This window comes from Amphibalanus amphitrite, unplaced genomic scaffold (assembly GCF_019059575.1).
Source record: "Amphibalanus amphitrite isolate SeventyFive unplaced genomic scaffold, NRLGWU_Aamphi_draft 000008F_arrow, whole genome shotgun sequence".
NCBI lineage: Eukaryota > Metazoa > Arthropoda > Thecostraca > Balanomorpha > Balanidae > Amphibalanus > Amphibalanus amphitrite.
Window position 1 is genome coordinate 945,649 of NW_024881504.1, and position 26,870 is coordinate 972,518.

General features: G+C 47.8%; 1 protein-coding gene and 1 long non-coding RNA gene across 2 annotated transcripts in view; one reads left to right on the plus strand and one right to left on the minus strand.

The window, feature by feature from the left end:
* LOC122379335 (serine/threonine-protein kinase/endoribonuclease IRE1-like) overlaps window positions 1-26,870 on the minus strand; it is a 391,361-nt gene that overhangs the window by 66,086 nt on the left and 298,405 nt on the right. The window contains exon 8 of the mRNA XM_043361464.1: window positions 22,182-22,323. Coding sequence (XP_043217399.1) covers window positions 22,182-22,323 — 142 coding nt within the window. The remainder of the gene's footprint in view (window positions 1-22,181; window positions 22,324-26,870) is intronic.
* LOC122379353 overlaps window positions 4,844-26,870 on the plus strand; it is a 43,186-nt gene continuing 21,159 nt past the window's right edge. The window contains exons 1-2 of the long non-coding RNA XR_006256168.1: window positions 4,844-4,916; window positions 5,461-5,563. This is a non-coding gene — a long non-coding RNA (uncharacterized LOC122379353). The remainder of the gene's footprint in view (window positions 4,917-5,460; window positions 5,564-26,870) is intronic.

Sequence of the window (26,870 nt, forward strand, 5' to 3'; positions counted from 1 at the left end):
AAACATCTTGCAAAGGTCACATTCTCTAATTCGTATAAATCCTTGAAAAACAACTTCCAGTCGTTCCTGGTCGTTCCTGCTTTCCTCAGGTATTGGGTCATCCCATACAGATGATGTCGAAGTTTCTTGTTCATTGGCCTTTCTGGATATCAATGTTCTGAGTAGAATTTTGGAAGTTATCGTAACTGGCGCAATAAACCCTAGAGGGTCACAAATACGCGCTGCCTGACCCAAAACTATTCTTCTGGTTAATACCCTTGGAAACACAGCATCGATGTTCGTTTCCGTTACGTCAGGTCCAGTCGGTACCCTTTTCTGCCGTTGAGAAAGTTGATTTTGACTTGAAACATGAAATGATCCTGCTTAGGCAACCAACGCATGCCGAGCACCTTTTCTTCATCAACATTCATAAGTGTAACGTCAGATTTTGCTGCAGAAACGCTGTCATCGCCAGACCAGATATAATCCAGTGCTTTACATTGAAACCGCCCTTTTGCAACATACCTTGCACCTCTTCTGCTAGGGAATGCGCGTCTTCATACCGTGGCACTGACTGGATCAGGTCATCAACGTAGCTGTTTTTTAATATCATTTCTGTGGCCCTTTCACATATGCTTCGATTCATTTCGGCTATCAAATTTAACGCTACCATCGAGATTGTTCCGCTTGGTCGGTCTCCGAATGTCACTGCTAGCATCATGTAATGCGTGGGTTCCTGGCTTATATTCAAGTTCCGCCACAAGAAACGGTGCACGTGCTGGTCCCTCTCAGCCAATTCAATGGAATGGTACATCTTGCTGATGTCCCCCACCAGTCCAATTGATTTTTCTCTGAATCGAAGTAATACTCCGAAAAGGTTGTTAATAAAATCGGGACCTTTCGCCCAGTAATCATTCAATACATGTCCCATGAATGACGCTGACGCGTTAAAGACAATCCGCAGGGGTGTTGATACTGAATTGGGCTTTACAACTTCATGGTGACATAAATAGTGTATCTGCCCTTTAAAGTTTAGCATTTCTTCTCTGGATAATTTTCTAGCTACTCCTCTTGCTACCATATCTCGTATTTGCGCGTCGTAGGCTTTTGCATGATCATTTCCCATCTTGAGCAACCTTCTTTCCGTGGCTCTCATTCTTGCTTCGGCGATGGTAACGTTGTTAGGGAGTTCATTTGGGTCTCTAATCCAAGGATAATGCGCAATTAATTTTCCCCGCTTGTGATCGTACACTAGCCCGTCCTTTATCAGTCGCAATTCCCGTTCTTCTTGTAGGCTGTAGCAACCGGTACCTGTAGCGCATTTGCCACACTTGCAACCACCGCATCGAGGAGTGCAACATGTTCCAAGATTTTCAACCGTGAAATATTCGTCTAATTTTCTTTTCAAACTGGTCAATGGTTCAATGTAAATATTGTTTACATCGCAAATATTGGAACCACGGATGATCTGAACTTGTCTGGAAGAAGCCACTTCTCCAGTGAGACAACCGCGAATGCAATATCCAAATTGATTCTTTAATAGTTGAAGATTGCCAATCGTTTCAGTAACAATTGGCATGATCGCACAGCAATCAATGCCAATTAACATATCAACATTGCCGTGAGGTCGTTCAATATCTTTGGGCTGGATATTTTGGAATACCTAAAGGTGCCACTGCAGAAACGTCGAATTTATATAATGCGGATGTAATTTCTTCAATGCCGTACGCGTGAACCTCCCATTGCTTTCCGTTGGCATCAATCAACGGAACAACATAGCGTTTGCTGTTGTAATCTTGCGTTTCGTTTCCAACTTTCGTTATCGTCAATGTCGTATCGTGACCTGTGAGATTCAATGTAGATGCCGCTTTATGGTCAGTTAACTTGACCTGGTGACCTGACCTGACATGACCTGGGGTCACAAATTTAACACATTGTCCAAAATTGATGTACCAAAAGCTACCCCAAGCCGTGCGGTGCTACGCGCCGCGGTTTTTTATTCACACGCAAAAAACGTGGCAGGGTGGTAACATATGCTGGGACAATGGTTAAATGAACTTTGCTCATTTCCGTAAAATGTACTCGAACGCCTATCGAAAAAAAGCCAACCTCCGCCGCCGAAGGCGGCGGAGGGCGGAATTTTTTGATAGGCTAGGGGCATCGGCCCCCAGCGGCCCCCTGGATCCGCGCCTGTGTGACGTCATCAAAGGTCACCAAAGGTTTTTTTGCCAATAACTCCGTACAGGAACAGGAAACAGCCGCGCGAATGGTCTCATTGTGTTCAGCTCGTCAAGGCGCATCGAATGATATACATGATGACCTCAAGGTCATGTGACGTGAGGTCAACTTTTGACCTTGACCTTTCGAGATCAACATATATATTATTCGATGCGGGTTGACGAGAGGATCATGATCAGTGGCGTATACAGGGAGGGGGCATGGCCCCCCTTTTCGCCCAGCCGCCCAAATGGCGCCCCAATTAGCGTCGACTAGGCTGATGCCGTTTTACAGAGAGAACATGAATTAAAAAGTGATGTGCAGGCAGTGATCGAACTCAATATCTCTTTGAGGGTGCCTGGACACCTAAATGTTCTCCAGGGCACCCCCAAATACGACCTGAGCCCCCAAATGTTGAAGGGCGCCCCTCCGGATACCAGAATATTCCGAGCCCCCGGGGTCGAAAGCGCCCCTGAAGAGCCGCTGGCACCCACCTGAACGGAACAGTCGCCCCATTAAAGCTTGATGTCGCCCCTCTAGAGCACCCGGCGCCCCTCTGAAGTTCACAGCTGCCCCAATCGACCCAACCAAGATCGATGGCGCGCCCTGAAACCACTGGCGTCCCTCTAAAGCACCCGCAATCTTTTCAAGATCACAGTCGCCCTATCCGAGATCAATAGCGCCCTCAAGAGCCACTAGCGCCCCTCCCCCACCCCCTTGAGACTGAAGTCGTCCCGCTTGAGACTTAAGTCGCCCCATTCAAGCCCAATGACGCCCCTCCAGAGCGTCCGGCGCGCTTCTGAAGATCGCGCCCATCTAAACGAAGGTTACAGCTGCTCCATCTTAAGATCGATGGCAACCCTCTGAAACCAATGGCGCCCTTCTAGACTACCCGGCACCCCTCTGAAAATCACATTCGCCCCATCCGAGACAACGCCCCTGGAGACTACAGTCGGCCCACCCAAGCTCAAGCCCCTCCAGGGCCTCCCTCCAGCGCCCTGCTGAAGGCAACAGTGGTCCCATCCATGCCCAATGGCGCTCCTCAACGCCGTTCTAAAGATCACAGTCGCCCTATCAATCCGAGGTCGCTGGCGCCCCTCAAGAGCCACTGGCGCCTACCTGAACCGGGACTTCAGTCGGCCCATCCTTGATCAATGGCGCCCCTCTGAAACCACTGATGCTCCTCTAAAAATCCCAGTCGGACCATCCGAGATCAATGGCGCCCCTCCAGAGCGTCCGACGCCCTACTGAAGGCAGTAGTGACCCCATCCAAGCATTGCACCCCTCTAGAGCACCCGGTGCCATTCTGAAGATCACATTCGCCCTATCCGAGGTCGTTGACGCCCTCCAGTAGTCACTGACGCGAAACTGAATGGAGACTTCGGTCGGCCCGCCCCATTCAAGATTGATAGCCCCCCCCCCGAAACCACTGACGCTAAGCAATTATTGGACAATGGGGCTTTCTCATTGACACCAAGGGCCCTTTTCAAGATGCAGCAGCCAGGCGGCCCTACTTAGATCATTTTTAAGGTTAGGTCGAACTGGTCGAAGGTCAGGTCACCAGCGACAACCGAAAATCAAATTTCGCCGATGTTGACATTTTTCGACAAAGCGGCGCATGTCAGGATTCAGAAAGAGATTGAGCTACAGCGCCGCAGCAAAGCGCATATTCGATAGCTCTTTGTATGCTCTCTCTGATTGATTATCTCAGATTTGACCTAAGGTAAACGTTTTAGCATAGGTGTAGGAACGTTTTCGAAAGTGGGGGGGCCAGGCCAAGATTACTTTACTACTCAGGTTGGTTCACTAGGGAAATAAAGGCGCCGTAGCTACGTCACGGATTTGGTAGCAATCTGGTAGCAATTTTTGCAGACATCAATGGCGCGCGTGTTGTTTGATCGTCACCAATCCTATTTTGCTGCACTACTTTGTTATTTCACTGCAATGTATTGTACATTACATTTAATGATTAAAATAAAGAAATATTCGTAACCAAGCAAGTCAGTTTTTCTTTTCAAGGCAACACTCTGTCAGCATTGAGCCTACAGAATGTGTCATGTTATAGACTTTCTCATATTACCTACTCTTGTGGAAAACTTTCTTAGTCATGAAAAATGTATGCATACATGGGTGTCGATTTGTATACCTTTGGGGGTGCTGCAGCACCCCCAATGCTCAAATGAGCACCCCCAATGGTTTTCCGAGCACCCTCAAATGTTCCACTTTGCACCCCCAATGATTTCGTCCCCCAATCACTTTCAACAGTTCTTGTCAAAGAAAATAGTTATTTTCGCAGTCTTTCACCAAACTAAATAAAATTATTACACAATCTACAACGCATTAGATCAAGATATGAAGAAATTAGAAGTTTTTTTTAGTTCACAGTGAAAAACACGTGAAGTTGCAGCACATTACCTTTATTATTATTTGGAAGCAATTTTACCTTCGCATTTCACGTTGGGAGGGCGGCGGGGAAGGCTGCGTAGTGCGTGGTGCAAAGCTTTGGAACTCCGCGTGGTGGGCCCGCGAATCGTTGAATTTTCGGAGTTCGATGTTGAATAGCCTTTGATCTTCAATACAGCTATTTCTGAGCCGGTTCAGATATGGATATTCGCAAGTACTTGACGAAGAAGGTAGGCCCGCTAACATCGAAATGCGATAATGTGCCATTTTTCAGCGATTATTAGAGATGGGATCCAGTCCCAGACAGCAGATAAACTGTAAGCCAGCCTCACGTATGTGCCTAGAAAAGAATGGATTCTGGAATTCTACCAATATCAAGTTTAACGTCACGGTTGTTAATCATTTGCCGTTATGCAATCGTAAATTTCGCCACTGTTGTAGCATAACAACAACACGATCTGGCATGGGCGCGGGAACTACTTTCAGACTGAGGGGGGGGGGACACCATAATAGAGATCAACCTAGGATACACCCAAATATAGTTTTCTCACCAGTTTTAGGCGACTCATTTTTCATTCCGTTTTTTTTCAACAAAAAGAAAAACATTTGCAAAAAAGTGCGGTATTCCGTCTCCAAGTTGTGGTGGCACCGCCCCCACGGCCCCAAAGTTGGGGGCAAGCTGACCCCCTGCCCCTCCCCGGTTCCCGCGCCTATGCAATCTGGAAATCAAACTACTATATATTTATCAATGAAAAATATTTTTCCATTCCTTCATATTTCATTTAAACCATGATTTAAATTGAAATACATAATCAATATAATACTGAGGAAAAAGTAATGACACAGTTGTTACGTTTCCAGCCTCCACCGAAGCCGATTCCTGTTTCCTGCTCCTCTTCACCGGATACTGGGAGTGATAATGAGGAAGCCATGCAACCAGCTGCCAAAAGGAAAGCATCAATCGGTTAGTACTCTGCCTTTTGGCAGCTTTCTTATCAGTCGACCCATATAGAAACCAGTGTTCGAATCAAATATCCTTCATTTATAATTGAACGAACCTAAACCTAAGAAATTTCATTTTCCCACGCAACAAGAGAAGGGGAGTAGAACTGCGCCAATTTTTACTTCGTATGTGTTTGTCTGTGGCCTGTGGGCAACACGCACAAAAAGCATACTTGCGTAGCGATATTCCGGAGCAAGAGCTCCGTCACTTTGTTGATTGCATAAAAACGTTTCCCGTTGTACCAGTCTGCAGTCGTGCCAGTGGTTTCTGATGATCGCCGTATATGTAGATGTCGCTGCAGGCTGCATTCGTTGGCAAACCGCAGCGACATCTATCGTACGGATTGTGCTCTAAAAGCTACCACCTTCTAAAACAGCCGCCGATAACGACGTTTAGAAAATTAGGAAATAACAGCTTTGTTGCCACCGACTTCCTTCTGACTCTTTGACGGAAGTCGAGGAGAAACTGAGGGAAACACATTGGAAATCTCTCTGGTCAGAGAAGCTAAATTATACAAAAAGTGTTTATGGGCTGAAAGCGATCACATGCGGGTAAAAGTTGAAAATTGACGTGCTAGATCGGTTATTGGTTAAGCAAGGTCATCGTTGTTTTCGTCAATAAATCGATCAAATTTAGCTTGCGAGTCGAAAGAGCCAACAATGGACCAAGAACGACCGGCCGAATCGAATAGCATGCTATATGACCTCCTCCGAACAGCTCCATAGCTTGGGCGGCTGCGGTCTGACCTTGTCCTGAGATCATTTTGAGGTTATCTTTCCCTATATCATTCGACATGGCTGAGCATGACGATAGCAATGGTGCCAACATCGCAGCTAGGAGACAAAAATTCAAAATTCTGGCGAATTTATTCATCCAAACTGGACACTACCTAACGATGTCTCACTTAGAAAATAGGTATAACAATAAAAACGTCTGGGCTCCGACAATAAATCTTTCCTCTCCTCAGGTCTGTCGCAGTCCGATGACGATCCTTCTGTCCCGGTCCCTGCATCGTCACCACCGGAAGCGTCTGGCTCGACACCGGATACGCTAAAAAAGCCAGGATTTAACCCGGCGGCCGCTGGGCCTCCGCGCCACCCGCCGGCCGCTGGGGGGGGGCATAAAGTTGCCCCCCTTTACTTCTGCGACGATATCGTCGCAACGCGAAGAGATAGAGAAGCGAAACTTTGCACACATCTTCCTGAATACCTAGCCGAGGTTGTGTCCAAATTTGGTGTCGATCTCATTTGAAATGACGTCACAGTGACGTCATAAGTGAAATTATAGATTTGCGACTCTCATATTCCTCACGATACATCACATATATGGGACCGAATATAAAGGGCCGATTATTGGTCAGAAACTAGATGGAAGTGTAGTAAGATGTTTTAGGATGACAGCAGGTGCTGTCTAGTTCATTTACAGTCGAGTTTCATGCTCAGCGTCATCAGAAACGGTCCATATCGGAAAACGACAAAACTTTATGACGTCACTGTGACGTCATCTTAGGTGCTACAACCACCAAACTTTCCTCAAACATTGCCTAGGTATTCATTTGAAGCTATGCCAAGTTTCACGTTCGTAGCTCATCAGTTTTCGGAGATATTTCACAAAACGTAAAGGGGGGGCAACTTTATGCCCCCCCCCAGCGGCTCGTGGGTTAAGCGCCACTTCCAGCCCAGGTGGAAAGAACAGTTCTCATGGCTTAACTACGAGAATGGCGCCGTTACTTGCGCGGTTTGCTGTACCGCCGGTCGTCAAGGACTCCTTGTGGGCTGCCGTAAAAAAGATGACGCATTTACGACCAAAGGATTCTCCTCATGGGGACACGGTCTGGAGCGATTCCGCCAGCACGAGGCAAGTGATTGCCACAAGATGGCGTGCGAGTCGCTGCGTACTGTCAGAAGGCCGTGCGCCGCCGCCGTTGCGAACAGCAGTGGAAAGGCACAGGAGCAGGCGAGGGGGCGGCACGCACTGCGCCGCATATTTGACGCAGTGGCGTTCGTCAGCAAGCAAGGACTCGCTCTTCGCAGGGACCCGGAGGAGGAAGGAAATGTCATTCAACTGCTGAGCGACATTGCTCGTCGCGACGAGTTGCTGGCTTCGTGGATGTCACGCCGCGGGACAACCGGAATCCATTTTACCTCCCCTGGTGCGCTGGCCGAGATACAGAAACAGCTAGCGCTGGCCGTCACCCGCCAGGTAGTGGCAGAAGTTGCCGCAGCACCATACTTCGCCCTCATCCTCGATGAAACAACCGATGTGTCAAGGCGTGAGCAAATGGCGATGTGCCTTCGCTTCGTTAGCGAGAACCTGGAGGTTCGGGAAACATTCATCGGCCTCTACCAGGTTGACGATACGTCAGCCGCTGCACTGTACCAGGTGGTCCGGGACGCCCTCTGCCGAGTCCACCTGCCCGTCAATCGGCTGCGTGGGCAGTGCTATGACGGTGCTGCCAACATGGCGGGCGCCATCACCGGCCTTCAAGCGCGTATCAAAGAAGACGAGCCGAGGGCCGTATTCATCCACTGTACGGCCCGCAGGCTGAATCTGGTGGTCCGCGCGGCGCTGGACGGTGTGCGCGAAGTGCGTGATTCTGTTCAGGGGGCATCGGCGATCACGAACTTCTTTCGTGACTCCCCCAAGAGGCTGGCAGCCTTCCAGAGCACTGGTCCGCCGACCGCGCTACGGCCGCTGTGCCCGACCAGGTGGACATGCAGTGAGCGGTGCCTTTGCGCGCTGCTGGACGCCTACACAGAGACGATCTCGACTCTGGAGGAGATGGCTGAAGACCGTGCGACCCGGCCTGACGTCGCCAGTGCCGCCAGTGGCTTTGTGAAAACGCTGCAGAGCTTCGACTTTTTCTTCGGTCTGAGGTTGGCACTGCTGCTGCTCGCACCCGTCACACCCGCCATGACGGCTGTCCAAGGAAGCTCACAGTCAGTGGCCGCCAACCTGTCACTGGCTCAGAGGGTTCGCGAGGTGATCCTGAGCCAGCGGAACACGTTTCCACGTTTTTGGGCTGATGTGACCAGCAGCGCCGAGGGGCTGGGCGTCGATGAGCCCAGACTGCGTCGCCAGCGGCGTCCGCCCAAGCGCTTGGACCAGGGAGCCGAGCCCCACCAACCGGCCACTCCGCAGGAGCATTACAAGACAGTGTACGTGGAGGCTGTGGACTGGATGGCCGCCGCGCTGGCCAATCGTTTTCAAATCGACGACTGTGCCCTGAGCATGGCTGAGCGGGCGCTTCTCACAGCCGACGAAGAAGCAGTCACCACTACGGCCGCGTTCTACCAGCTAGACGCCCAGCGCCTGCGCCTGCACACACAAATGCTGGTAGACGTGGCACGAGAGCGCGGCACGCGCCTCGAAACTCTGAAGGATGCAGCAGCGCTCCTTCAAGACAAACCTCTGCGGAAGGTCCTGCCTGCTGCGGATGACCTAATCCGCATCATCCTGACCGCGCCGGCCACGTCGTGCGCTGCTGAACGCACGTTCAGTCAGGTCCGCCGCATCAAAAGCTGGCTGCGCTCGACGCTGGGCCAGGAGCGGCTGAACCATGCTGTCATGCTGGCAGTGCACCGTGAACGACTTGAAGAGCTAGACCTCGAGACAGAGGTCAAGGAATTCGTTTCCCAAAGCTCGCAGCGCTCCAACGCCTTCGGTCGCTGGTAAATCAGTCGGGCCGCTGGCCACTGCTCACCGGTGAAGTTTGCCGGCGAGCCGCTCAGCGGTAGCCGACCCAGACTTTTACCCCGGGTCTTCCACTGTAACCACCGTCTGATTGCCGCCAGAGCATCGGAGGTACCGTTGCTTCTCCGCACTGTCCGCCCGTGCGGTGCCGCCGCCAATATCGCCGTCATCGGTTTCTGAAACATTATCCCAGAGCCCAGAGGTGCCGGGGCTGCTGCAGAGCTGCCGGCAAAAATACAACTTTGCTCGAAAAGATGTTTCTAAAGCAAGATAACCAAGTAGGTACTAGGACGAGCAGTATGATTTTCAAGACGTTTTCCGAAACATATTCATTTACTTAGGCTACGGTCAGGTTTTCAAGAGAGTGAAAATATTTGTGATGTACTGCTCTTTTGCAATTCACAACCAGCGACTGGCTGATATGTTGGCTGTTGCTGATTAATTTTGTGCAAGGGCGCAGAACTGTTAACGCTTTGGGATCATGCATTTATAGCGTTTTCACTTGAATTGTGAAGGCTGCAATTGCTCTGCTCCTGCAAACAGTCGCCATTCTTCCCTTGAGAAATATTAGTGAAAATTCCGGGCTTATCAGTACCTGATGGGTACACCCAACCCTTCCTTGCACTTGCTCGCTGCAGGGGTTGAGCACCCCCAACCATTTTGAAAAATCGACACCCCTGTATGCATATATGCATAATTAGAACTTCATTTACAAGGTTTATAGAAATAAAATTTCACATTACATCATAAGGCTATCTGCATATTTCGTTCAACCAATGAAATATTTATTCAGCAGAAGGCAGGTACTTCTGAGTAGGTACTGATATTTCTTATCTACACCAATATTTCAGGAAAATGACAGAGACTGAGAAGCTTTTTAAAAATTCAGCATATGAAAGGGATGTTATGGCTTGTGCACATTGAAAAACATCAGATGATGTTTTTGAACCATCTCATTCACCAGCACTTATCAATCTGGCTCCTGGATTCTGTTAACCCGCGCATGACTGGGGTATTTTCCATAACGCGAGTGACTGGGGGGGGGGGGGGCTCTCCAGAGCCCCCCCTCCTATCTCCGAAACTATACTGGGCCGATCGTCAAAATTCAAACGGCTTCTGATAGCCCTGGAAAAACTGTCGAGCGAAACCCATTTTCATTGACCTCGAGGTCACCGATGACGTCACAGGTCAGGTCAAAGTAAAAATTATCGACATTTTTGCTGGTTCACAATTTAGGCTCTGACCGCCGGACCGCCGGTCCGATCAGGCTCATTTTTGGTTTACGCACTCCTTGATAGATGCCTTAGATACCCTGAGGGTACCAAACCTTTACTTCGAATTTTTAAGGTCAATGCCAGGTCATCCTAGGTCACGAAAATTGTATATCATGTATCGGTCACGTGACGCATGTTTTATGGTCCATTTTACTCGTAGATTTCGAAAATAGTGTCGTCTGTGTCATTTGAGGTCATTGTCAGCTGAATTTACCGGAGGTCAGGTCACTTTCAGGTCAGAAAAGGTCAAATTTTGAAAATGAAATTTTTCAACAAAAAAGGTGCCTATCAAATGCAGTTTGAGCTCAGGAACACGATGGTGCCATTTATATTGCTGTACGACGTCAAAACCGTACTGAAAAATGGTTTTGAAAAATATATAATTGTAAAATTTTGACAATAATGCTAATAACTTGGCTATTTTTGAAGATATTGGGCTAAAACTTGCTAGAGTAGTTCATCAGTGTGTGTTGTATCACATATATTCCGGTTTTTGAGAAAAATCAAAAACTTTTTGAAAAAATCAAAAAAATATATTTTTTGTAATTGTAAATACATATTTTTCAAAATTTTCAAAATTTCGAATATTCGAGATAGCAGTTTGATAGCTACTTGTATTTGTAGTCTACTCATGCAAAGAAAATGGATGTAGCTTTAAAACTCAGCTGTTGAGAGCGTTTGCCGTAATTCAGTATTTTGCATGAAAATCGGCCGACATGACGTCACTCTGACGTCATTTCCGGCCAAACTATTATAGCTAGAAAGTTGAAACTTTAACACAAGGTGTCAAATTAATGCCTCTGAGGGTACCGCAAGTTTCGTGTTGATCCGTCAAACGGTTCAGAAGATATTGCTGAAAAACGGGAGGGGGGCTCTGTAGAGCCCCCGCCCCCCAGTCATGCGCGGGTTAAGGACACATTCCAAAATAATGCATTATTTTATTTCATTGACCAACTTGCAAAAGGCAAACAGCAAAAACATCACCACCAAAAATAGAAAAAAGTCAATCAAATTAATGCCTCTGAGGGTACCGCAAGTTTCGTGTTGATCCGTCAAACGGTTCAGAAGATATTGCTGAAAAACGGGAGGGGGGGCTCTGTAGAGCCCCCGCCCCCCAGTCATGCGCGGGTTAAGGACACATTCCAAAATAATGCATTATTTTATTTCATTGACCACCTTGCAAAAGGCAAACAGCAAAAACATCACCACCAAAAATAGAAAAAAGTCAACAGGTAGGTACCAGCGGATCTAGCCCGAAGTCGTGCTGTGCCATGTGCCTTTGAAAAACTTTAGCAGTCAGAGTTGAATAAACGCCCCAAACTTAGCCATTCATGCATGAAATATGTGCAAATTCTGGTTGAGCATTTTAATAAAAATGAAACTAACAGCTGTATTAGATATACCTTCAACTATAAAAAGACAAAGATAACAGCAGAGCTTACTCTACAAGGCATAACCATGAATTTTAACCCGCGCACCGACGGGGGGGCGGATATCCGCCCCCCCCCCCTGAGGTTTTTCACGAATAGCGGGAAAACCGCGGCGCGTAGCGCCGCGAAATTTGGTATGACTATTCCCTTATCAATTTTACACATGGTGTGCAAGTTTAAACCTCCTACCTTTCAAGGTCAGGTCACCAGGTCACTTTGAATGACCCAACCTCAAGTCACTTTTTTGCAACTTTGTCACCGTGCCAGAGCTACAGTAGATGTCGGAGGCCTTTGAAAGTCGCAGGATGTTATTAGGTCATTAGTAGCTACAATTTGTATATCTCGGAATTTTGATATCGGTGACCTAAGGTCAGGTCAATTTCGCGACCTCCCCATTATAAGTCAATGGGGGAAAAATCAACTCCCTGTTTTTACCACTAAAACGGGTTGGAATGGCCCCATATACCATACATGACTTCATATACGATCAACCTTCACTACCTTGAGGTCTGTTTTGCTGTTGGGCAGCTGTGAGGTCATGTGACGTCATCAAAGGTCACCAAAGGTTTTTGGCCAATAACTCCGTACAGGAACAAGATACAGACGCGTGGATGGTCTCATTGTGTTCAGCTCGTCAAGACGCATCGAATGATATACATGATGACCTCGAGGTCACGTGACCTGAGGTCAACCTTTGACCTTGACCTTTCGAGGTCAACATATATATCATTCGATGCGGATTGACGAGAGGATCACGATGATGCCCTTAGTTTGTTCCTATCTTGACTAATTCGAAAGTTATTCGAGAAAAACTCTCTCCATATTTAGCGCCGCCATTTTGACTTTTTCGACCCCTGTGACGTCATCTTTGACCTGACCTGAAAATGACCTTAGTAAAAATTGTAGATCTTGACCGTGCGTATCCGATGCCGTTTACCGCTTGTCGCTATCTTGCTTCGTTCTCGAGATCTCAGGGGGGGGCGGTCATCCGCCCCCCCCCCGTCGGTACTAAGTTGGCGCAGACCCCCGTCGGTGCGCGGGTTAAACTGACATCCGAATTCGCACCTCCGAAGTTTAACCCACCTACCAGGCACCAGCCACCTGCACATTTCTATGTGCTACGCAGTGTGCACAGTCACTACACACAATTATGAGAATTAAAATAGCTTTGAACAATCAAGCAAGTCAGGACCTGGTATGCAGATTCACAAGTTCTCTCAACATCTTCAACTACCAACAATCAAGAGCACTTTGTGATCTCAGTGACTCCGCAGATCCATCTTCTGTTTTCCATTTTCAGTTTTCATTTGAAATATGAGTTCCATCTCGGAGACACATGTTGCATCATTATGTTTAAACAATTATTATGCTTGAACTATTGGTTTTTCATGTGAACTTTACTTCAAAAATTGATTTAATAATTTGCATTTTACATAATGCTACGATCACGACGCACCAAATCACAGATAGCTTGATAATAACCAAGCAAAAGCCACATTCTTCAGCAAACTATGAGAGCTACATGATCCATGCTGCGTTGAAATAACTAAAAATCGCCAAAATCAGTCAAAATATGACAATTAAATTAGTATAAACTTCACAAAACTCTGATTTGTGAGGCAATGCGCAACAGAAATGCGAGGGAATATGGTAGTAATCTGGTAGCAATTATGAAGGATTTCCCCTGTCGCTGATAAAAAACACTTGAAACAAATTTTTCAACGCAGAGGAAATCCTTCATTATGAGTTGCAGGGACCATTTGATTGGCCCATTTTAGATAAATATAGGCCGAATGTTTCGATTTCAACCCCATTTATCGTAATGAGACGAATCCATTGGTTTAGTGGTACGTCTTTTGAACACATATAGGCCTTAGATTTCTCCTTAGCCCGCCTGAAACACACCATGCTTTGCATGCATTTCTATGGGTGAAGGAAAATTCATGCGCCGTGATGACGTCACGGTAAAGGAATTCTGAAACTCGTGAACGGGGGCTGGGCCAGGCTCCCAGAGGCACAAAACCTCAGCTACCCCCAAAATCCATTTTCTCCTCGGATTTCGGCCACTTTATTTTCGCAAGCATGCTCAAATTGGTAAAAAAAAACGTGACAAGGAAAAAATCGATACAAATCTCGGGGAGACTCCCGTCCAGAAATTAAATCATCTCATGGACGCGTCCCCCTGGCCTCCGCGGCCGCGTTGGCACCAGGAGCGGATCCAGGAAAACTCCAAGGGGAGGGTCATGAATCGAAGTAGTGCCCCTACCTATACCCAAAATTAAAACCTCAACTGATTTCGGCCACTTAATTTTGGTGGTGCCCTATTTTTATTTTTTATTTATTTGTTTTTGCCCTGGCAGGCCTGTGGTGCCCCTGGCGGGCCTGTGGTGCCCCTGCTAGGCCGCAGGTGCCCCTGGCAGGTTTGTGGTGCCCCTGGAAGGACTGTGGTGCTAATTACGATCCTGAAGTGCCAGCGACAGGCCCATGGTGCCTCTGCGAGGCCGGTGGTGCCCCTGCGAGGCCGTGGTGCCCCTGCTAGGCCGCTGGTGCCCCTGGGCCCTGACAGGACTGTGGTGCTCCTGACAAGCCTGAAGTGTCCCCGACAGGCACGTGATGCCCTTGACAGTCCCAAGGTGCCCCTGCGAGGCCAGTGGGTGTCCCTGGCAAGCCTGTGGTGCCCCTGGCAGACCTGTGATGCCCCTGCTAGGCTTCTGGTGCCCCTGACAGGCCTGTGGTGCTCCTGAAAGGACTGTGGTGCCCCTGGGCCCTGACAAGCCTGAGGTGCCCCTGACAGGTCCGTGGTGCCCTTGACAGGCCCAAGGTGCCCCTGCGAGGCCGGTGGTGCCCCTGGAAGGCCTTTGGTGCCCCTGGAAGACCTGTGGTGTCCCTGACAGGTCTGTGGTGCCCCTAGCAGACCAGTGGTGCTCTTGCCAGGCCGATGGTGCTCCTGACAGGCCGGTGGTGCCCCTGTCAGGTCTGTGGTGCCCCTGATAGGTCGGTGGTGCCCCTGGTAGGCCTTTGGTGCCCCCGGGCCCCAAGGGGGCATGACCCATGTGACCCCACCTTGGATCCGCCACTGGTTGGCACCCATGCGAAATCCAGAAGCATCCAAAAACATTTTTTTTATTACGAGCGAGCGTGAAACGTGAGAAGTGAAAAGTCAGCAAAAGGTACGTGTGTGTGTGGGGGGGGGGAGGCAGTTAACATTGCTGGCCCCCATTCGAAAGTGGGGGACCATTGCCCCCTGCCCCCTGTTCCTACGCCTATGCAAGTAACCCAGTAACCGATCAACTAATGCAAGGCCGCCTAACATAAATTGTTAGTTTACGCCGTTTACGCATTCTGCTGCGCCAGTAACTATTGTCTCTCTTTGCAGCGCGCGCTGCCCCTAAGCTGCCACTTATTGCTTCTGACAAAGTTACCTTTCATTGCCCGGTGGAGGAAAATTGCACTCAATAACGATGAAGCACAAATGGAAATCTTCATGGAAGGGCAGGCCGGAGAACCGTCAAGTTTGTTCTTTGGGGTGATACCTACAAATACATTAACCCATTAATGCCGCTTGGGTCATATATGACCCAAAAGCAACATCTTAACATTTTTTCTAAATGGAGGCAAGTGGCACTTTGAGGAACTTGTGCGTGTGTTTTGTTGGATTTGTGGGTTCAGCGACGAGCGTCTGAGCCGCATAAAACTCGTGTGAGCTCGTCCACTGAAGTTTCTGGAGCCAAAGACGACGGGACTGCACAACCGCCGGTCACAGGAAATGGCGCGCCGTCCCAAAAAGTAATATTATGTTATGTTTGCACTTTACTATCTATTGAATGATCGTCCACCTGGCATCTAAATTTGTCTGAAAAAGGCATGATGTATATTTTTGCCCTTCTTGTCGCCATCGGATAACTTTTTTTCCTCGATAAATATCCTTGGGTCATAAATGACCCAGCCGGCAATAGTGTTGTCAATTTTCTCGTATGTTGAATACAAGGGAAGCAATTGATGATTATACGATTATTTATTTCTGGGGGTTGTGGTCAGATCACAGTGGCGGATCCAAAGGAGGGGGGTCATATGGGTCACTCATGACCTCCCCTGGGACCCGGGGGCACCACCGACCTATCAGGGGCACCACAGGCCTAGTGTTGCGATGTTGGGATATCATGAGCGGACCGGTTGTCCGGGGCCGTGACGCGGGGCGGGCCGGCGACTCGGCCGGCCGAGGGGCACCACGGGCCTGTCAGGGGTACCATAGGCTTGTTAGGGGCACCACAGGCCTGCAGGAGCACCATCGGCCTAGCAAGAGCACCACAGGTCTGTCAGGGGGCACCACAGACCTGCCAGGGGCACCCGCCAGAGGCCTGCCAGGGGCACCATCGACCTCACAGGGGCACCACCAGCCTCGCACGTGCACCATGGGCTTGTAAAGGGCTCCACGGGCCTGTCGGGAGCACTTCAGGTTTGTCAGGGGCACTACAGTCCTGCCAGGACCCAGGGGCACCAGCGGCCTAGCAGGAGCACCACAGGCCCGCCAGGGGCACCACAGGCCTGCCAGGGGCACAACAAACCTAGCAATGACACCACAGACCTGTCAGGGGCTCCACAAGCCTGTCAGGGGCACCTCAGGCTTGTCAGGGCCCAGGGGCACCACAGTCCTTCCAGGGACACCACAGGCCCGTCAGGCCTATGGTGTCCCCTCAGGAGCACCAGAGGCCTAACAGGGGCACCACAGGCCTGCCAGCGGCACCAACGGCCTCGCCAATGAGACGTTGCAAAGCATTGCAATGCAGTGCCTCTTAACATTGTTTGGCTGAGACCGCTATACAGTATACACAATAAGGTATCTAGCTAAATCGGTTTTCGTGATAACTCCTTATTTGTGACTATGCCAATGCCGGTTGGGTCATTTATGACCCATACTTATAACTTGAGAACCGATGGAACAATTTCTTTAAGCTTGCACAGTTTTCTTACTGGGACCCGTGTGGCTAACATTTGTTAAGGACAACTAAAGAATCAAAAAATAAAAATTCCGGCATTAATGGGTTAAAAAGTTCGGCAAAAATTGGGGGGGGGAGTTAACATTACTGGCCCCCACTATGAAAAGTGGGGGGGGGGCCTCAAAATATACTTTTCGCGGAGGACGTTTATCTGTAATACCTCTTGGCTCAGACCTGCACGAGATTAGTTTATCCAGCATCGTGTTCCATTTTTCGAGACAGACGAGTCAAATGAACTAGAATTTGACATTTAAAGGGCATTTGAGAATTTAACCTAAGGTAAAGGTCATCACCTAACCGGGAAAGGTCATACTGCATATTAGTCGATCCATATTTTCGAGAAGGAAAATAATTATATGTATAGGGTGTTTCATTGGTCTATAATATCTCTATCAAAAGTTATTGTCCAAAATCTACTGGAGACCTTTCATGATCTGAGATTACCTCAGTAACATAAAAATGATCACATCACGAGTGACATTTACCGATTAAATGTGTCATATTTATCTGAATCCCGATGTTTGAGGTTGTTTTCGTTCAGGAGAAGAGCATTTCAATTGTCTCCCATTAATCTGCGCCGTGATGGAAGGGGGGTTCCGCCCCCTTAGGTTTTTTTCGCGAATATCTCAAAAACGGCGTCGCGCAGCGCCGCTGTTTTTGGTACACCTGTTTATACTATACATCTTTTCTACACAGCTTGTGAAAATTTCAGATCAGGGTCGTTCAAGGTCAGGTCACCAGGGCACGTCAAGTGGCCTCACCTCAAAAAAAGTTTAAAGGACCGCTATAGCTCCAACGACTGAACGATCACTTTTGAAACTTTCAGAGATTGATAAGACTAACAATATGTAGGTATAAAATGCTCATCTCGGACTTTTTATTTCTGTGACCTAAGGTCAGGTCAATTTTGGGACCTCAAGTCAGTGGGAGAAAAGTGAAATGCGCCTCTTTTGGACGAATGTCGTTTAAAACCCTCCAAACACACTCAGAGCGTGTCTTTGAAAGATGTATCCGGACGTAGAGTGCTGTCTAGGCCTCTTTCTAATGCCATGGGTGTCTTCCAGGGCTCTGCGTTAGGGCCGCTTCTTTTCACCATTTTCTCTAACAACTTATCGCTATACGCGGGCGACGCAAAAGTGTTTCAGTATGCCGATGACACTCAAGTATTGGTTAGCGGTCCAGCTCGGGACCTCGAAGTTCTCATCTCGCGCATGGAGGACTCGCTCGCGTCTCTCAACGACTGGTTTTGCGCTAACGCCCTCAAAGTGAACGCAAGTAAAACACAGCTTATTGTATTTGGCACTCGTCAAAATCTTCGTAAATTACCAGACTTTAGAGTACCATTCCGCAACGCAGCGTTGCAACCGTGCGCACAAGTCGGGAACCTTGGCGTCACTTTTGACAGCACTATGTCATGGGACGCACACGTCTCTGAACTCTGCCGCCGGTGTACGGGACTGCTGATTGGTCTTTCACATGCGCGCCACTGTCTCCCAGATGGCATCATTCGAACGCTCGTGACGGCACTCGTTGTATCGCGTATCCAGTACTGCCTTTCAGTTTATGGTAATGGGTCCCAAAAAATTTCGATCGACTCCAAAAAATTCTTAACTTCGCCGCTAGAGTTATTTTCGGCCGCCGTAAATTTGACCATGTCTCCGACCTGCGAACAAAACTCGGATGGTTGTCCCCGCGCGGTATGTCCGATTTCCACACCCTTGTCATCGCACACAAGGTCATACAGCGCCGTGAACCTGAGCAACTAGCAGCCCTGTTCGTCGCTAATAGCGCTATCCGCGAGAGACCATCCAGACAAGATCACTTCTTCCATCTTCCCCGTCCACGGCTGGAAACGGGCAAGCGGCGGTTTGGCTATCGAGCTGCAGCTCTGCTGAACAGCCTGCCACCTCACCTGTCGCAGCTGCCTCCCGCCCGCTTCGCCCGCGCTGTTAAAGCCGCAATCGTGGACGATGAATCAGCACATCGTCGCTGACCAATAGGATAGGGGTGGGTAAAAGCGATGAGGCTGTCCTGAGAGTGTTTTGTCCTTGTTTTGACGTGAGTGAATGTGCAACTGTTTTGAATGATTAGATTAGCAACCGCGGATACGGATTCTGAGCAGTAATCGCCACGCACTTTGTATGTGGATCGCTCTTAAATGTAAATACAAATACAAATACAATACAAACATCGGTTCATAGGTAAACATAACACACTGAATCGTAAAAATGCACCTGTTAACCTTTTGTGTGCCCTTGAGGTCATTTCAGGTCATAAACGGTAACCAGCAGTTTTTTGGATATGATAGAGACGTGCTTGAGTGGTGAAAACACGTCAGATGTGGTCAGCTCGACGATACGGATCGACTGATATGCAGCATGGCCCATTCCGGTCAGGTCATGACCTTGACGTGCGGCCAAATTTTCAAAATGACATTTCAAGGTCAACGTATAGTAGTTCATTCGACGCGTCTCGACGAGAGGAACACGTTCCGCGGCGCTGTAGCTCTATTGGTTCCCGAGTTAGCCGTTGGCAGTTTCCAAAATTGTTGAAATGGACTAAATTTTACCTTTGATGACCTCTGTTGACCTGACCTTTGACCTGACCTAAAAATTGAAACGAAGTCTTTCCGTCATTATTTTTGACGCTTTTTCGATTTCCCCTTACTGCGTGTCGCTACGTGGCCCAGGAGCCGAGTTAGAGGGGGGACTTGAAAACGCCCCCCCCCCCCCCCAGCACGACACGGAAAGCACAGGCCACCAGCACGGCGCGGGTTAACTAATAGATAATAGAGAGGTCGCAAAATTGACCTGGCCATCTCAATGTAGATATTTGGTCTGAGGAGTACGCAAGGCGAATGTTCGGTGAGATCAGCAGGTTTCTATGGCGCTTATCCCGCGCCCCGCTGGGGGGGGGGGGGCAGAATCTGCCCCCCCTCCCGTTTTTCGCCAATAACTTCTAAACGCGTTACGCCAGCGACGTCAAACTTTCAGTACCTTATCATACATCAATTTGACACGTTCCCTGAAAATTTGAGCGAAATCCGTCGGAAAATTTTTGAGAAATTGACGTTTTAGTGACGTCATGTTCGCCGTTTTCGCCTAAAAAACGGCAAAATTTCAAACGCCGCTAACTTCTTCATTTTTAAAGGAATCAGGACGTAACAAAAAAGGTTATACGTGATTCTACTTTGTCTATCAAATGGCTATCTCGGTTTTTTGAAAATTTTGGATTTTGGCCAAAATTTTTCCAAAAAACTGACTTTTTTGGGAAAATATTAATAAAATCCAAAATTTTGAGTTTATCGAAAAAAACGGAATATATGTCAAAGAAGTGGTCTATGTGCACCTACATACAAATTTTTAGAAGAATCGGTTCAAAAATGTGGGAGTTATTCAAAATTTTATGACGTCACGACACACAAAAAATTTGAAAAATGATTTTTTTGGAAGTTCTAGACCTCGTACGGAAATAAAAATAGCACCATTCGATTCGCCGTGAAAAACTGCATCGGATAGACACCTTTTTAGGCCTTAACAACCAACTTCGAAATTTGACCCCTCTTGACCTGACCTTGACCTGACCTCGACCTGAAATTCATCCAGAGGTGGTCCATATCACTTATTGAGTGTGCCTATTGAATTCCATGAGTAAAATGACCCATAAAACATGTGTCGCACATGCCCTTTTCTAATATTTTGTTTTTGGTGACCTGACCTGACCTGACCTGACCTTGACCTTGACCTTTGAATGACATTGTGTGCAACGAATATTGTCTTGGTAGTCTAAGAACACGTTTTGGGCAATCAGTCTCCGTCCATTCTTCGGCAACTACGGTGCAAGGCCGATACTGTAGAAACTTGCATTTTGTACCCTTGACCTGACCTTGACCTGACCTCTGACCTACTTAAGCAAAAAAATTTGGGCTCTTAAGATCCGCCTTGTTGCGAGCTTTCGATTGCCGTTTTCCCCGTCTTTCTACGACCATCGGTTCGGAAGTTAGACAGGGGGGGGCAGAATCTGCCCCCCCCAGCAGGGCGCGTATGGCTGAATAGCCCAGCGGGGCGCGGGTTATTAAAGTCGACCATGCACACTCACATCATCAAAAGTCGTCTTCTATACCTCGCCGGCCGAAGACATTCTTAACCTTCGTGCCACTATATGGGACAGTCTCACGCCTCACCCATCTGGCACTCATGAAGTCATGAGTGTCTGAGATTCTAAGCACGGCCACCCCGGTCGACCAGAGGTTGCAGTCCACAGGTCACTTTGGATCAGTGAGTGAACTTGCATGTTTTTTTTTTGCAAAGAATAAAGATTGTGCCTATCGATCAACGTATATTTTACCGTTTCGAATTTGCATGGGTGTGTGTTTTGAGATAGCATGTCCGTAGCCTGAGCTCGTTTCCTATATCGTGCTAAATATGCATAAAGATTAAGGCTTTTGATAAAAAAAACACCGGGCTGCAAATTGCAATAATTGGATTTTATGAAAAATCAGCGAAACCTGGTTTTTATACTCGTATTTTGCAACACCTAGTAAATCATGCATGAATATATGACGTTACATTTTAGATTGACCCCCTGTCACTAGCTCACAACGGCACCCCTCTCAAGGGAAAAGTCGCCCCCTCGAGCACCATGGCCCCCTTTCGCTGATTTCTGGCTACGCCACTGATCATGATGATGCCCTTAGTTTGTCCCTATCTTGACTAGTTCGAAAGTTATTCGAGAAAAACTCTATATCTAGCGCCACCATTTGGATTTTTTTGATCCCTGTGACGTCATCTTTGACCTGACCTGAAAATGAACTTGTAAAAATTGTAGACCTTGTCCATGCGTATCCCATGCCGCTTACCGCTTGTTGTTATCTAGCTTCGTTCTCAAGATCTCAGGGGGGCGGTCATCCGCCCCCCCCCCCCCGTCGGTTCTAAGTTGGCGCAGACCCCCGTCGGTGCGCGGGTTAAAATCGACAAAACCTTGACACCCCGTGACGTCATTTGTCTCCTGAGTCCTCCCTATGTGGCAGCATAGAACCGTAAGCCCCTGAAAAAACACCTTTCAGCCCTGAGGAAGGGAATTCAATAAATTTCACCTGACACCTCGCTTTTTTAGCGAAAGCACCTCGGGCCTGACGGCCCTCGGAGCTTTTGCTAAAAAAAAACCAAACTCCATGAAAGCTAACCTGGTAAAACAGTTGCGTCTTCTTCGGCTCCCAGAAGGTCGGATGCCTGGCCACGTACTTGCTTGATGGTCTGTCACCTGGTGTTTTCTGAATCATCTCTTCGATCAGGCTCCTCATGGAGCCCTTCGGTACGACATCCAGGCTGAAAATGATTTTTTCAGATCATCACACGTCCCGTAGTGGGGAACAACCGATTGATGTCTCGCCGATTATGACACCTTCCAACTATAGTTCGTTTTTTCTAAGTTCGACCCTCACTGTAAATATTTTTTTGAACAAATCAAGAGAATTGCTAGCTGAAATACCTAGAAAACTGGTTAGCGCACATTGTACTGCAGGTATGAATAATATTTCCAAATAAGCTTTAACCCGCGCCCCAGTGGCGGTCTCGGCCAACTTCGCCCTAGTGGGGGGGGGGGGCATATGTTACCACCCACCTCTAACTCAAAAACTAAGAGGGCTAAAAAGACGCGGTAAAGAGCAGTCGATAGTTCTCAATGCGTACGTTTGAAAGTATTTCGGTCATTTTTCACCTTAGAGCAATATTGGGGTCACCAGAGGTCATCAAAGGTCAAAATTTGCCAATTGTCATTATATTTTTCAGAAAACATGCCGCTTTCTCAGGAACTATGGTAGCTATAAAAATGCATTGAAAAGCAATCGATAGCTTTTGAACTCTTCTTTTGATAAAGTCATTATCAAAATTGACCTCAGGTCAACGGTTTAGCCTCCAGAGGGTAAAAACTCCAAAAATAGCTGTTTTTACGAAAAGCGTTTTTCGACAATAACTTTTACCTCCAAAAAGCCACCACATTTCTATTGCCAGAATCGTGTTCCTCTCGCCGAGACGCGTCGAATGAACTATAATTTGACCTTAAAAGGTCATTTGAAAATCTGACCTCAGGTCAAGGTCATGACCTGACCGGAAAAGGTCATGCTGCATATCAGTCGCTGCGTCTCAACCAGACAAACACAATGAGACCATCCCCAGCGTTCTATCTTTTTCCAATTGCGAGTTATTGGCAAAAAAACTGTTTGTAGCCTCAAATGACCTCGGATGACCTTTCTAGAGGCTATCAGCAAAAATGACACCTTGGTCATCACGAGTGGTCTAAATCATTGTGATTCTGAAATAATTGGACTGTTCCTATGCGTACACACGGATATAGAGGCATTTTCATTTTTCTCCATTGACTTGTAATGGAAAGGTCACGCCACTGCACACAGTGGGGATTTTTCCGATCTAGCGCGTCTTAATTCCAAAAATCTTTTTTGGAGTTTTGTTTATTTTTTGTGTCAGTGGGGCTAAGAAATGTCGGAATTTTCATATATGGCATTGTTTTATCTGTATGTCCACAGCAAGACTAGGAAAAATGCGCCCAAAGTTCACACTCATGCGTGATTACTCAATGGGCTCAGGAAGGCCCGAAAGTATAGTTCAGTTTCATTGTCCTGTCCTGTTGGTTTTATTCTTGCGAGGTCTTTAAGTTGCATATCTTCTGAAAGGCACCTTTATTAGGAAGGGAATGGCAAACAGAAAGTATGCCACAACTTTACCAAATGTCACAAGAATGCCATTTATAAAAACCCTTACAGACACCATATTGAAGGAATGTTATTCTAAATAAATGTAGGAAATCAACAATGTTTTCCACACTTTTCCACTCCGAAACATATCCTATCGAATTCGCCACTTTCTCCTGCACAAGACAACGCCTAGTTTGGCTGCCGAAACTTGCCTGAACACAGAATATTCATATTAGAGTATCTTAATACCGCACTCTAGGAGCGCTAGGGCAAACAGCGCGATATAGGTATGTTCCGGACATAGGCGAATAATTTTGCTTCGTGATTTATATGATGCATATTTTCTGAGACACATTAATTAGGAATAGGATGACAAGCGTAAATTATACATACCGTAACCTTATTCACCCTCGCACTTGTGGGGAGGGGGAGGGGGAAGGGGTCGGATAAAACCCCATGGTTTTCCGCAAATGACTCGCGCAAAAAGCGGCCGATAGCGTTAAAACTTTCGGTGCCCTCGAGATCATCAATTTTACATCTAGCCTAAAAATTTCATGACTCTGACCCAACTGACCTTTGACCTGTGGCATATTTTTCGAGACCATATTTGGCCGGAATCGCGATTCGGCGTATGCCAGCTCACGTTATCCGCGGTTTCCAGTCTTTTTGTGGTTTTAAACGTTCAAATATGTGAAATGATGTTGATGCCATGCATTATGGTGGGTGTCAAGGTCACGTGAAGATAAAGTCAAGGTCATTGACCTTTGATGACCTTTGTTCACTTTTTCGAGTTTTACTTGTTTCTTGGGTAGTTTTTGGTGCTGATTTCGAATTTAGCAACCATTTGAATATTTACGAAGTAGTTGTGGTGCCTTCGTACCATGTTACGAAGCTGTCAGATGTAGGTGACATGGATGGCCTACCTATGGATGGCCGGCAGGACGCCTACTGGTTGATCTGACCTGACCTGACCCGACCTGGCCTAAATACATTAAGACATCGTCTGTGATCAAAACTAACATGAAATTCGTGATTAGCACCCCAAAATACCCCGTAACACCCTAACTTTACGAAGTTTGAAGAGGTCTTGACCCAACTGACTTGGAAAGTCAACTAATGACCTTGGACTTTGAAATTGGATATATTCGGCCTCATCTCGTCATAGGCAGCACACTTGATTTTTCCGCGAAGCTCTAGCTTGATCAGGGGCCAAACGGCTGAGCCGGGGGTCCAATTGAACCCCCTATACTATGTTAATTATGCACATTTACAGGTAACATTCTCACCAGAACACACCAAACAACATCTGTGCACAATCTGGCTACAATACTACCTATGGTTTGCCCTCTGCGAATAAAGACGTGCTAGATCGGAAAAATCCCCACTGTGCGATGCCTGCGATCCCCAGGCTGATGAGGGCCGGCCGACGCAAGTATTTGAGGTGGTCCCTAAGTCAGTTTCTAAGGGTGTCCACGAACGCTGTCTGGTTAACCCTCGCCCGCACATGCCTTTTTCCCATCCTAGAACGCACATGGGGGGTGGTTGCCACCCCCGCGCCATTTCGTTCCTGTTGGAGATAGAGCTTCGCGGTAGGGACCAAAAAGATTCTTTGGGAAGAGACACATTCAACGATACCCAGTTTTACCTTCTCAGGTCAGTCATTGACCTTTCAGGTCAGGTCAAACTAAAAAAATGTTGCTGTTTTGGGTCACCGTTGGATATCAAGTGCACTGCTTATCATATACCGATGAAGATGCCGTTTTCTGGTGCCAAGCCAGCTAAAACCTCTTTGTCACACTACCCGACCAGGATTTTGCTGCTGAGGTCATTTCAGGTCAAGTTAGGTCAAGGTCAATGAAATGTGTTTGTATGTATGTCTGTGTGTGCCTGTGTGTATACTGGTGTGTGCACCGATTGTTTATGTGTCCATATTACATGAAATCATGATCTGAGAAGCTTTAACCAAAACCGCAGTCAAAAAACTCCACGAAAAGTAAATCCAGCTTGCCTAAAACGCAATTAACTTAGATGACCTAGGTTGCACTTGACCCTGACCTTGACTTTGACATCTGTACATCGTCGAACAACATGTTCCATGATAGGTTTGAGGTAATACTGGCAAAAAAGGCCGAAATCAAGGCGTTAAAAGCTCACAAGGCCCATAGCCAACGCAAGATGTTGAGAATTGGTCATTTGGGTTATGATATGACCTGAAAAACAAGGTCATATCTCCGAAACCAAAAACCACAGAAACTTGAAATTTTCAGTGGACATCAAGTATGGACAGAGAAGCAGCTCTACGAAAAATAAGGCTTCTAGCTTTAAAAATGTTGAGTGCAGAGCAGAAAGATTACCTGGGGGGTGGCAACCCCCCCCCCACGTGCGGGCGAGGGTTAACCAGGAGCCTGCCACTAATAGGGTTGTGTGCCAGCTTTCCTGGACCGTATGGAGTTAATGGCCCAGATAAGGAGAACCGGATTTTTAGAACTTATCCATACCTTCAAAACTCATGGAAACGTCTTAAATTCTTCAAATTTTGAGTACCCCAGTGCGAAATTCGCCCCGACGGGTTGTTGGTCGTACCCCAACCACATTTCACACCACTATGAACAATAAATGCACACACTGAAATCGCTATTACCGATAGGCTCATCCAATCAAGTTTCGATAAACCCGTTCATCATCATCTCCTGCGGTTTCGAACACGCCTGTTAGGTGGTGCGGTAGACCGCGCCCAAAGCCAGGGCCCCGGTAACGTGAGGTAGCCGAGTCGGGGCAGCGTGCGCTGACCCAAGCCAGGGCCGCGCGTCCTCCCGGTGTCATGTGATAGCCCGGGACTGCCCGGGGATGCGGTAGACCGCGCCCAAAGCCGCGGCCCCGGCTTGGGTCAGCGCACGCTGCCCCGACTCGGCTACCTCACGTTACCGGGGCCCTGGCTTTGGGCGCGGTCTACCGCAGGTGGCTTCTGCTCATACTTTGTGGTGCGGTGGTGGTGCGTCGGGCCGCGCGCTCTGACTTCGGCCAAGAAAAATGCGTCAGCTGATCATTGTCATTTCTGCCACTTTCATGTGGTGAGAGCATGCTTTTTAATCCCACCCAGAAATGACAAACAAGCCCCCTGATTGGCCAGTTGCCGGCCAGTTGGACTTGAGCGGTCGCCAT